Source organism: Prosopis cineraria, unplaced genomic scaffold (assembly GCF_029017545.1).
Source record: "Prosopis cineraria cultivar Desert tree isolate PC_DT_omini unplaced genomic scaffold, ASM2901754v1 PC3, whole genome shotgun sequence".
NCBI lineage: Eukaryota > Viridiplantae > Streptophyta > Magnoliopsida > Fabales > Fabaceae > Prosopis > Prosopis cineraria.
Genome location: NW_026555334.1, coordinates 3,877,402 through 3,889,715, shown reverse-complemented (window position 1 = coordinate 3,889,715; position 12,314 = coordinate 3,877,402). Strand labels below are relative to the sequence as shown.

The window sequence follows — 12,314 nt, the reverse complement described above, 5'->3', positions numbered from 1 at the left end:
CTCTGTATATTGTAGTGTTAGGAGTAAAATCAGAAATATGACAATCAAGACCAACAAAATGACAACAAAAATATTTATTTAAAAGATATCATTTATTCCATTAATATGCTACAAAAAAGTTATTAATAAGAAAAAAATAGAGAAATAAAAGAAAAAATTCCTTCATTAATTTGAGGTTCATTCCCTTCATTTTTAATACAAAATTATAAAATATTAAAAATATTAAATGGGTGGCATAATGTTTTAAATAATAATATTTAAATTATTAAATATTAAAATACTCAATATTTTAATAATATTTATTAAATTTTATTTTAACAAGATTTCAGGGAGTCCAGCACTCCTAAAAAAAGACTTTAGGGTGCTCAGCACTCGTACAAAAATAGTTCAGGGGCTAATTAGTATTAAAGAACATGGTCAAAGTCTTACGTGTCACACTATACATGAGCCTATGCACATGCCACGTCAGTATATAATGGTAGAGTTAACAATTCATTAATAAAGGGTTTTTTGCTTCTCAAAAAAATAGTTTAAGGGTAAAATTACCCCACTTAAGAGTATAGGGTGTCTAGTGCTTTTAAAAAATAAGCACAAGGATAAATTTAGACCTTAACCATGAAACAGCCGTTCATCAACATGTCTATTTTCTAAACATCATAATTATATAAATGTTATGTTTTATCCAACAACAATTATTTTTCTTATATTTACAACTTTGTATTTATTATTAACAACTTTGGTTTATGTATTTACAGCACAACTAAAAATAATATCATTTAACATTTATTCATACAGAGTCCGTACTCCTACCTACATGATTCAATCCTTACACATGTAGAGAAATGGAGATCCTAATCATTTAAGCACATCAACTTTAACTTCAACTTTAAGGTTACTCACATCAACTTCAATTTTCATGGATCGGAGAAGAAATTTACCCCACATAGAAATCAATACCTAAATCAACATAAGAGAAGAAGAAATTTATTTTACCCCAATGCAAGCTAATAGAGGAAGAATGGTCACTTATATCTTTGTCTTTTGGCAAGTTGCAAAGTTTAAGCAACTAAAAAAACATTAAAAAGAAGAAGGGGAAGAAGAAGCAAAAGTAGAAAAGCATGCGAAGTATCTATTCTAAGGCTTCAGATTTTTATTTTAATCAAGGGTAATTTGGTATTTTATATTAATTTCTTAATGATAGAAAAGTTCTTAAGGATTTTAGGAGAATTATGGCATTTCAAAGGATCAAAATATTATTTAAATAATTTAAAGGGATTTTAATGATATTTTCCTTTAAAATAATAACTCAAATCAAATTCATTTAATATGAAATTCTAGATAAAAGGGCCTTATCACCTAAGATTTTTAACCAAATTCATTCCTTAGCCAAAAAAAACCTCAATTGCTCATACTAAAAATATCCCAAAAATTCATCTATAATTAGATAAACCAACCAAACTTGCAATTCAACTAGAAAGACTTATAGATTTTAAAGAAAAACGTATAATTTATCACATAGTTTTAATTTACAACTCAACTAGTGTAAAAAATGCATTTATATATAAATCTTTAAATACAATAGTTGAGCTAAAAAATTTTAAAGGAGGATTTATAAATTTTGAAAAAAGAATTATAAATTATTACATATTAACTTGAAGGTTCCCAATCTGTAACACCCTTAACTCAATTTTAACTAAAATCTTAATAAAATCAATCTATTGCCATAGTCAACACATGAACTTTCAAGACCATATTTGAGGAGCTCGAACATAAATAAAACTAATCTATTGCTGCAGTGGAGGGGCTTCCCCTCTCACTAAACACAACAAATACTATTCCATTATACTACGTTATTTATACTATCAATTGAAGTTCGCAACATTCAGCACAATTAACAAAACATTCATGAGTATTTATAAATACATTAATTACCATTTTACCCTATGCAGTAAAAATAGATTCCTAAACACTTGGTATTTGTACAACAAACTCCAGCTAATATGTACAAGTACCAAGTACTAAGGGGAATGTAGTGGTCTGCATTGAAGAGAACAAGAGGTCACTAGTCAACTGCCTTCCTTACATCACTGAATCTATCATATGGAAAATATTAAACTTGAGTATTTCTAAAATATTACCGGCCTTGTTTAACCATTTTGATTAAAATCACAAATGTTCAATAATGTCAAAACGAACTTGATCGGCTTCAAGGATCAAGTCCCAATTTATGATCATACAACTCTTCCCTTTCTCATATACTACTTGCAGTTTAGGATTTAGGTAAAATTAGGCCCACACCTTTTGAAGCCTAGTGGGCTATAATTTATGAGCATTGTAGTCCTATCCCAACACATTTTGTTACTAGACCAAAGGTAAATGGTTTGGTGAGGTGGGTTAAAATTAATTGTACGCTCCTTCTAACATCCGGCCATGGGTTAATAATTTATAGCCATGCACCATTACTGTGTGATAATAAAAGGATGAAACATATATAGTCAATGTCAACAGTACAACTCATCCAGGATAGTGTGTGTACATACATACACAGTCTCAACATCACAATGTAACTCGCTTGTTTTTCCCTACTCATGCCAATATCCACAATTCCAGTTAAGGCCATATCTAATTAACATCATTAGGTTCATTTATTTATAATGGTTTGTAAATAAGAATGGGAAGAAACAAAACCCTAGCTGCCTCTACTCTTTAAAAAAGAAAGGGTAACCACAACCAATAGTATTAGGGTATGAGTGTCAAATCCAACAATTCTTGTTTTTTGTTTTTTAATATATAACCAAATCCACCAATTCAAACCTTCCAATGTGGTCAAGATTGGCCTACAAGCCCAACAACACAATTCATCGCCATTTATATTCAGTTGTCCCATCGTTTCATTTACAATCAATTTTTTTTTTCTAATTTTAAGAGTAACAATATTGAGTTCAATGCAACAAACCAAATCAATTTTAAGCCTTCTGAAATTTTAAATATAGCACTATTATCATCCAAAAATTTTAGTTGAATCAATTTCATAACGTAGCAACAATCCAACTGTTCTAACAAAAAAAAATTCCTTGAAAATTTCATTAAATCTTTAGAAATTCGAACTTCCTCTTCTAATAACCTAGAGTTTGTCTAAATAATCACTTTTTTTAAAAAAAAAATCCGTCGATTAAAAACTTAAACGAGTCAAGATAAAACTAAAACTTACCTCAATCTTTCAAAACAACTTCCACATTCTATCAAAAATTCAGATTCTCCACTGTCATCCCACCAAACATCATCGACAATGTATTCCCACAAATAAATTGAAGAGGAAGAGGAGAAATTGTGTGATCCCTTACCTTTGATGTTAAGAAACTTTAAACATCTATGAGATTTTGTCCCAAATAACTCAAAATGTTGTTTTCCTTATTTGAACTTATATACAGATCTCCCCCGTTGTTTTTTTTAGACCCACCCACTACAACTCTTCCTTTCATGACAATATATAACATAATGTTGACCCCATCTATAAATACTTAAGAGAATTTTAAATAAGAATAAGAAATGTAACATAATTACTGGGTTCCAAAAAAATTTGAAGTTTTAGTTTAGTTTGAGGGAATAAAAGTGAAAATACTTTTAATTATGAAAATATTAATGTACCCTTTACTTGTTTTACAGAATTACTAATTATTAATTTCCTCACTTCATTTGTCAATTTATTAATATGAATTGTAAATTATATAAATTAACATGTCAATAATTATATAAAACTTAATATTATTTGTTAATCATAAGCAGCGATATCAATTATTAAATTGCTAACTTTATTTATTAATTTATTAACATCAATTATAAATTATTGACAAGTTTTGCAATTTACAAATGATGTTGGTAAATTAATAATTAATATTACTAACAAACGAATGTAATTTATAAATAATATTGATAAATTAATAAGAGATGTAAGAACATTAACAATTAATGATTCTACATGATAAATGAAGAGTATTTAATTTTTTTATAGTCAGAATTATTTTTACTTTTATTTCTTTAAATTGAACTAAAATTTTATAATTTTTTAAGACTCATTAGTAATTATATCACATTTCTGGACCTCATTTAAAATTCTCCCAAATATTTTATCTGAGTTTTGTATAATTCAGGAATTCACGGCGAACCCAGCAAGATGCAACACCATCACTATCTACCTAGTCAAAGTGGGCCCTGGCCTCTTGTGGAAGGGTAGGTGGTGGCTTATCTATATCTAACCGCACCTCCTCCCAAAATTCATCAACCCCAAACTCAACCGCCAAATTTGTTTATATATTCATTAAATCACGTCCTTTGCCGCACAAAAAAGGGTTTGAATTGCCCTCCAATTCAAATTCAAAAATATTTTTAAAAATTAGTTAACTTCTTGCAGCTCAGCCCTTAAGCCCTCAAGTGTTAGTCATTTAATATGATTTGATTTCAATTTACAACCCAATCTTATTACTAATTTTTTTTTTGAGAGACTGAATTGAAGGACTTAAGGGAAGAGATCAATTTTTTGAGAAATTATACTAAATAAATTTTATTTAATTAATTGTTTATTATTGTACACGTAAAGACAGAGTCAATAGAAGAAAAGAGCGTGGAAGATAAATAGCCAGACCCTCTTCCTACTTCACTGTCTTCTTCTTCTTCTTCTTCTTCTTCATCGACCACCACCACCGGCTACGACGCCGTTTCGGTCCAGCAATGGCTCTGCAATCTTTCGTCGAAGTTCACTCTGACTCTCACTTTCCTATACAAAATCTTCCCTATGGCGTCTTCAAGCCCGAGCCCGGTTCGTCTCCTCGACCCGGAGTCGCCATCGGCGACTACGTTTTGGACCTCTCTGAGCTTTCCTCTGCCGGTCTTTTTGACGGTCCTCTCCTCAAGAACTCCGATTGCTTCCTCCAGGTTCCTCATTCATCTGTCTCTCACTCGCACTCTTTGTTTTTGTTAGTTTCTATCATGATGATGGTCAGGAATTAAAATTCTAAGATGCGCTTGGGTTACTTCTAAAACCTTCATTGGTTCGGGTTGTTTTGCTAGTTTTCCCCCTAAGAAATAGGCGGAAAGTGATTGCCAATATCGAATTATCATGATTGACACATTCTTTGCACTTAGATGTTACCAATTAGAGATAATTTCTGAGCATGGCATTTCATTTTAAGTAGTTGTCTACATTATTTGTTACTGTTTCTGAAGGCAGTGTCATCTTTTGTCTTCCTGATAGGGTTTTATACTAATTGATTTCATTTTTCTCTGGTTATAGCCTAATCTGAATAAGTTTGTATCCCTGGGACGGCCAGCCTGGAAGGAAGCTCGTGCTACACTTCAAAAACTCTTATCAGGTTGAACCCAACTTCATGTTCTTACTAAATGCTCACCTCTTAAATAAATTATTAGCTCAGAAATTGTAAATAACTAAACATCTATGTATATTTCAAGTTTAATTTTGTATGGGCTGCAGTTCTGGCCCCTTTATCCGCAACAACTGTGCAATTTGTACTGAGTAGGATGACTTTTTGTGGTCGATTAGATTAGTTTGGCTAAACTGGTGTTGTTTGACGTAGCTAATGAACCGGCCCTGAGGGACAATGCAGCTTTGAGGCAGAAATCCCTCGTGCCAATGGTATTGCACATTAATACTCTCGTTTAATTGGTTTACCTGGTAATGCATTATCATTTTTCCCCTAGTTAACTTTGCTTTCACTACATATGCAGAACAGGGTAGAATTGCTTCTTCCTATTGCCATTGGGGACTATACTGACTTCTTTTGTTCACTTCATCATACTAAAAATTGTGGGATAATCTTTCGTGGGCCACAGAATCCTGTTCTTGAAAACTGGTATGTTGATTTGAAAGGTTTTACAATCTGGACTGAATATTACTTGAAACAAAAAAAAAAAAGAGTAAATTTCAGGCTTAACTTATAAAGTGCCTCTTATGTCATAGGTACCACTTGCCTGTTGCCTATCATGGGCGAGCTTCTTCTGTTGTTATTTCTGGAACTGATATTGTCAGGCCAAGGTTAGAAGTTTATAGCTAACTATGAACCGTTGCTGTTATTGAGTTCATTTGCTTAAGCATCTTTCAAAATCTATCTGTTTCTTGTGAGTCTTGTTGGTGATGAACCTATGGAGATATATTGAATCGTAGTTTTTTCCCTTTTATGCATGAGCCTTTTTAATTCATGCCTACGTGGATGTGTAATGTGTAAAATTCGTATCAGATTCTTATGTCTTATGCATTATAAGTGAAATCAAATCAACTACATCTACATTACTAGGTTATGGTCCTAAGTACTATGAGTTCTGTTGCTATGCTTTCTACCTCACAATCTTATGCTATATTATGCTGCTTTAGAGGTCAGGGTCATCCAATTGGTGGCTCCACACCTTATTTTGGTCCTTCGTTAAAGCTGGACTTCGAGTTAGAAATGGTTAGTCGTTTCTTTGTGCAGATCATAATTGGCCATTTGACTCAGTGATACATAAAATTCCATTTTAAAATTGAAAACTCATAGTTCACATCTTTTGCGTTGACAACTTTTGGTAACGGATACTCTAATATTTTACAGGCTTCTGTTATTGGACCTGGAAATGAACTGGGAAAACCTGTGGATATTAATGAGGCTGCTGATCATATCTTTGGACTTGTTCTGATGAATGACTGGAGTGGTAATTATCCAATTTGAAATTTTTTTTGGTTCAAATTCCTCCTCTCTCTGTTGTTTTTCTTAATGTTTATTAAACTGGTCTTGGCAGCTCGAGATATTCAGGGATGGGAATACATTCCTCTTGGCCCTTTTCTTGGCAAGAACTTTGGTAAGGAATTTAGAGTACTTGATTCATACTTTTAATCCCTATTGGAAAAGTTAGATCTCAGCATTGTTTTGCTGTACATGTTATAACATGGGTGATTGCATATTGTATATTAGTGAAAAACTATTAGGTTTAAGTTGCTCATTTGGGAAGCAGCCTTACATTTTGATGCCTAATTAATTAGGTACCACGATATCACCTTGGATTGTGACCTTAGAAGCATTAGAACCTTTTGCTACTGATGCCCCAAAACAGGTATCTGGATCCCTTCTTTGGAGACTAGTATTGTAGTCGTTTTGCCATTGGCCATCTTGCATCTAAGTTTGACAAAAAATTGTGCATCCTATCTGATCTATCCGTGTAATGCAGGATCCTCCTCCACTGCCATATTTGGCTGAAAAAGTGTCCAAAAACTACGATATTTCATTGGAGGTAAAACTGATATATGGTTGGCACCTTTTTACATATGCATCGAATAGTCTTCTTTACATTTGTATGCCAGTATTATAATGTTCTATCTTTTTCCTGAATGATTAAAACTTCTTTCTTGCTGCAAGGTTCGAATTAAACCAGCTGAGCACGAGGACTTATCATTGGTGACACGGAGTAATTTGAAGCACTTGTAAGGAGTTTTAGTTATTTTTATCAACTAGCCTTGAAGTCTATTTCAATGGCTGATTGTGATGTGATTGTAATATAAAGTCTGGAATGTGTTGAATACCAAGACACAACAAAATATAAGTTGTCCCTGTTTCTTAGTGTTCATGACAATGCTTACCCATTTCCCAAGAAGCATGGGTATTGACAAAGATATGGACACCATGTCATGAGAACAATATCTATAACCCATGTGAAATAAAACACTACATCCTGTTTGACATGAGTTTCTAACCTGGGTCAAACATATGGACATGTATCTTGTTTTTGAATTGTTCATCCTTAAAAGCTATTAATGATGTTTATATTTTAACCGATACAGCCTTCTTATTCTACCTGTCTCTATTGTTGTGCAGATACTGGACACTGACTCAGCAGCTTGCTCACCATACAGTTAATGGCTGCAACCTAAGGCCAGGGGATCTCCTTGGAACAGGGACAATTAGTGGACCTGTAAGATTTTTTAACCCAAAAAAAAAAAATAATTTTAACTGCTTGATCCATGCTTTTATTTACACTTAAGTGGAGTTACTCATCATTGTTTAATAAGTATATATTTTTTTTATTGAAATTCACCTTTTTCACTGCAGGAGCCTGATTCCCTTGGATGCTTGCTTGAGTTAACCTGGAATGGACAAAAGGAACTATCGTTGAATGGGGCAACTCGGAAATACCTTGAAGATGGAGATGAAGTCATATTTACTGGATATTGCCAGGTTACAATCAATTAATTACTTAAATCATGCTTGTTTTTCTCTCTTGAATACGTGCATGAATTAGTTTCAAGCTCATGCACCAGCACATCCTCTGTGGCCAACAGAGACTATGATAGCTTAACATATAGCTAAATGACTGCTAATATATTTTTTATTGCTTCAGATCTTGTGACTAAATTCTTGTGAGCATTTCGTTTACAGCTGCTTGTGCTCAGCTTACTCTAGAGAGCTAATTTTTAGAGCTGAGTCTTCAATTACTGCTTAGCATCTTTTACGGAGAAGAACTTTATTATTGACAGTTCCTCATGTTGCAAATCTAATTCTGTGTTTTGCGTAGTTTAAAAGTCATTCAACCTTGTCTTGAGATCCTTTGCTAGCTAATCATTATATGACTTCAAATCTTTAACAGTGATATCCTGGGGAAGTTTATAATTAAATATTTTTCCGGTTTCAAGGAGTCTGCAAGGGATTGGGAGTAAGGTATTGGATAAAAAGACAGGATAGAAATTGAAACCACTTGCATTAAGACTTCTTGCTACTTGTGGCTAGTGGAAGTACCATTTGAATCAAATCACATGGCAATGTTAAAATTCTAGTTGATCCAACTTTCTGTGCTGAAATGTTTGATGCATCGCACGTAATGTTTCATCTGCTTATGATCTTATCATTCTATTTCTAGTATGACACAGGATTCTTGAGATTAGCCGTGAAAATATTTGTTTTGCAGGGGAACGGCTACAAAGTTGGGTTTGGGACCTGCTTTGGCAAGGTTGCTCCATCACCCCCTTGAGGACAGTCTTATTCTTTTTCTCCACTTGGGTAAGACTGTTGTTGTTGTTGCTGTACAATCAAGGAGATGGGTAGTCCTCGTCATTGCTTCGCTTCTTTTGTACTTTTGGTACAATTTAATGTGATGGACGGAGACAATTTAATAAAAGTTGGCTTTTTTTAGGAGCATGCTTTTTTCATTTTTCTTAGGGTGGGGAGTAAGCGTACTACTGTACGCGTCACAGTATGGTATCAATCACAACATAATTTTCCGAAAATATCTCATACAAGGACTTTATCAAGTTGGGTCTTGGTGGAACTCCTCTCCTCCTCCTCCTCCTCCTCCTTCCTCCTTTTTAGTGTTTGTATATAGAAAAAGTCCTAGAAATTAAACAGTTGGTAGAATGACAGTCAAGTCTAAAAAAGATACACGTTAGGAGGAGAAAAACTAAGGGCAGACTAACATGGGGCTTGTACAAGAAAATTATTGACACTCAAAAACACAAACAAAAAAAAGGCTATTAATATATCGAACTAACATATTATTATAAATAGATGTGTTCAATATCATAACCGATCACATTTAAATTTGTTTAAAAAAACAAAGATAATTGTAAATGGATGTCTTCAAATTCAATAATTTTCTGATAAAATGCCCAAATGTAATCCTCCCAAAGTCAGCATGGTAGCTTTGCGTGGTGACTATATTGTGGGGAAGATTCCTTGGAAGCTGTTTAGGAAGAATGACAGGTAAAATTAACAATAGTGAAGTTTTCAATAATATTTTCTTGAAAAATAAGTTATAAATGTAAATTTAGATAATTATAAGAATCTTGGTTGTAAAATGAAAGTTATATTTAAAGCTTAGATTTTCCATCTATAATTTGAACTTTGAATTTGTAATTATTTAAATTAATATTTATGACTTTTTTGTGGAAAAATTATCACTAGGCTTAGAAGTAAGCTCCATGATAGTTATGGCTCACGTACGTGTGCTAGAAAGTGAACTACCGACAACACGTATTTAAGTTTAAGCTCCCCTAATAAACTGAGATATAGATTCTCACACGCGATACCCCACATGACTGATTTCATGAAAATTTCTGGGATTGATTCTAGTATCCGTACTTTAAATTTCTACCCATAGTAAGTCTATTTTATTTTTATCAAATCCGAATGAGAAAAATATTTAATGTAGATGATAATCAAACGGTGAAATGTTATATTTATAAGAAAATCACATTAAAATTTCTTTAAATTATTCAAATGACATTTTGGTATGTTGAAATGCTAAAATTTTTTTAAAGTCTCTAGGAAGTAAGTAAGGACTTTTCTATGATTAATAAATTAAGACCAAATTATTTTTAATTGAAATAAAAATCTCAACCTTCAAAACAAATATTTACAAATTTGTGAATTATTATTGAATTTTTATGATTTAAAAAAATTGTGAATATTAGAATAAAATTTGTAAATATCAATTGATATTTGTAATATTTGAAGAATAGTTCTCATGTGATTCAACAACATATCCATTGATTTAATTAAATAGTGAGATTTTGTCATATAACTAATATTTAAAGTGGATTTAAGCCAATCTAATTCCAGGAAAATAAAGCCAAACAGCATGACACATCATAAAAAATGATCAAATTATTATCTTTTTATTATGACCGAAAAACATGAGAATCTTAAGAAGCCACAGGCATTCTTGACGAACTCTATGAAAGCAGCACACTCTCTCCACGCCTTCACATCCACACGACACCTATCAAGCGACGGCACAAACAACCACAACCCCGTCGCCATCACAAAAGCCGCCGCCATCAACCCCGACACCGCCGCCGGCAACCGCCACTTCTCCCTCGTTGCTTTCTTGATGGCCACCTCAACGGCCAAACACACCCCATGAAGCAGGAAGAACCATGTCGCTTCCCACGTGGGCTCCCAAGCCTCCCACGTGCGCTTCTCCCGCTTGATGTAATAAAATATCAGCTCATGCATCAACCCAGACACCATGAAAGTCGCAACTATGGCTGGCAACGGAGCCCACCTTCTCCCAATCACGAGGCTACACGTCCCCAGGACAGGATCGTACACGGTGGGGTGTAGAATACGGTTCACCGTTGTGTTCCATCTTCTTCCCCAGAAGTCTTGCAGCGAGGTGGCCATGTACGGCTCGTCGAACGGTGGATCCAACTCAGCCCCAAGAAACAACATTCGAGTAATAAGCACTGAGACGGCATTCAAAATGATCTCCAATGCTATATACATGTAAATACTATACAAAAACAAAGCGAGCTTTTGATTCATACGTTCTTTGTTTTCAACGACGGGCTTAGAAGTGAGCAAAACCAGAAGCTTCATCCTCAAAACCAGAGACTTGGATTTATGAGACTTTTTAGGTTTGATCTGAAACTGATGAAACCTAATAGGGAGGCAAGCAAGAGGGATGAAATGTGAGAGAGAAAGCTGTGAAAGTGGTGGGGTTGGTGAAAGAGGACCTTTACCAAAAGCGAAAAGAAAAAGCTTGAAAGTTGAGAGCCAAGAGAGGAAGAAAGCAGAGGGACCTCCGAGAATAATGGAGGTAAGTCTGAGAGGAAGAAGAAGAAAGAGAAGAATTACAGGAAGGAGGAAGATGAGTCTAAGTGTGCCTTTGGGAATGAGCTTCCCAATTGTGTGACAGTAACACAATGATGCTGCAGCTACAGTCCATACGATGATGAAGTTGTTGATCTCACCTTCAACCTCCATTATTGTTTCTTGATCTTTTAGAGATCTTGAGAGTTCTCGTCAAAGGAATAGTTGAAGAAATGTGTGAAGTGAATAACTATGAACATTAACTTAGATCCAGAGATCTGATTTACACGTCTTTCGTCGTACTTCCTATTTCCTCCCTTTTATTTTCTCGCGGATCACGTGGATTCTGAATTTCTGATTCATTCGTTTCTTTTTTTCAACTACAATTTAAATATCGATGTAGCTTCCGTCCGTACAATGATGAAGGGCCTGCCCCTGGCAGAGAAGGCTAGTCTCCCAACTTGATGAATTAAAAATTTTTGAAAAAATGTTGACATTTAGTATCCGATTATAGTTTGAATTGAATTGCTATTTATAAGCAATATTAATAAAAAAAATATGAAGCCGTAGTTCTTGAGCATTTTAATTATTGGGAGACTTTTAGTGTATAATTAGGACCAAACAATTCTAAAATTACGTTACAAGACTAACTAAATAAAAATTATGCTTTAAAGGCATGGCAATTAATCTATTATTAATTAAGATTTATTTTATATAGATTTGTATATATCCGTGTATTTATTAGGATTA

At 33.7% G+C, this 12,314-nt stretch overlaps 2 protein-coding genes across 2 annotated transcripts; one reads left to right on the top strand and one right to left on the bottom strand.

The window, feature by feature from the left end:
- Positions 1–4,658: 4,658 nt before the first annotated feature.
- On the top strand, positions 4,659–9,167 carry LOC129306108 (fumarylacetoacetase). The gene is made up of 14 exons (XM_054946474.1): positions 4,659–4,932; positions 5,291–5,369; positions 5,592–5,650; positions 5,743–5,867; positions 5,975–6,049; positions 6,386–6,461; positions 6,600–6,699; positions 6,787–6,846; positions 7,028–7,098; positions 7,213–7,275; positions 7,401–7,465; positions 7,857–7,953; positions 8,091–8,216; positions 8,944–9,167. Exons 1-14 carry the CDS (start codon positions 4,729–4,731, stop codon positions 9,004–9,006), a joined length of 1,263 nt encoding a protein of 420 aa, XP_054802449.1. The 5' UTR covers positions 4,659–4,728; the 3' UTR covers positions 9,007–9,167.
- A 1,406-nt stretch (positions 9,168–10,573) lies between these two features.
- Positions 10,574–11,839, bottom strand: LOC129304476 (acyl-CoA--sterol O-acyltransferase 1-like). The gene has a single exon (XM_054944151.1). It carries the CDS (start codon positions 11,736–11,738, stop codon positions 10,641–10,643), a length of 1,098 nt encoding a protein of 365 aa, XP_054800126.1. The 5' UTR covers positions 11,739–11,839; the 3' UTR covers positions 10,574–10,640.
- Positions 11,840–12,314: the final 475 nt, after the last annotated feature.

Excerpts from the sequence above, each read along its gene's own strand:
- LOC129306108 (XM_054946474.1), top strand. The coding sequence starts at position 4,729 with ATGGCTCTGCAATCTTTCGTCGAAGTTCACTCTGACTCTCACTTTCCT. Across the intron at positions 6,050-6,385 it reads ACTGATATTGTCAGGCCAAG|AGGTCAGGGTCATCCAATTG; the intron begins GTTAGAAGTTTA and ends ATGCTGCTTTAG. Across the intron at positions 7,276-7,400 it reads ACTACGATATTTCATTGGAG|GTTCGAATTAAACCAGCTGA; the intron begins GTAAAACTGATA and ends TCTTGCTGCAAG.
- LOC129304476 (XM_054944151.1), bottom strand. The coding sequence starts at position 11,738 with ATGGAGGTTGAAGGTGAGATCAACAACTTCATCATCGTATGGACTGTA.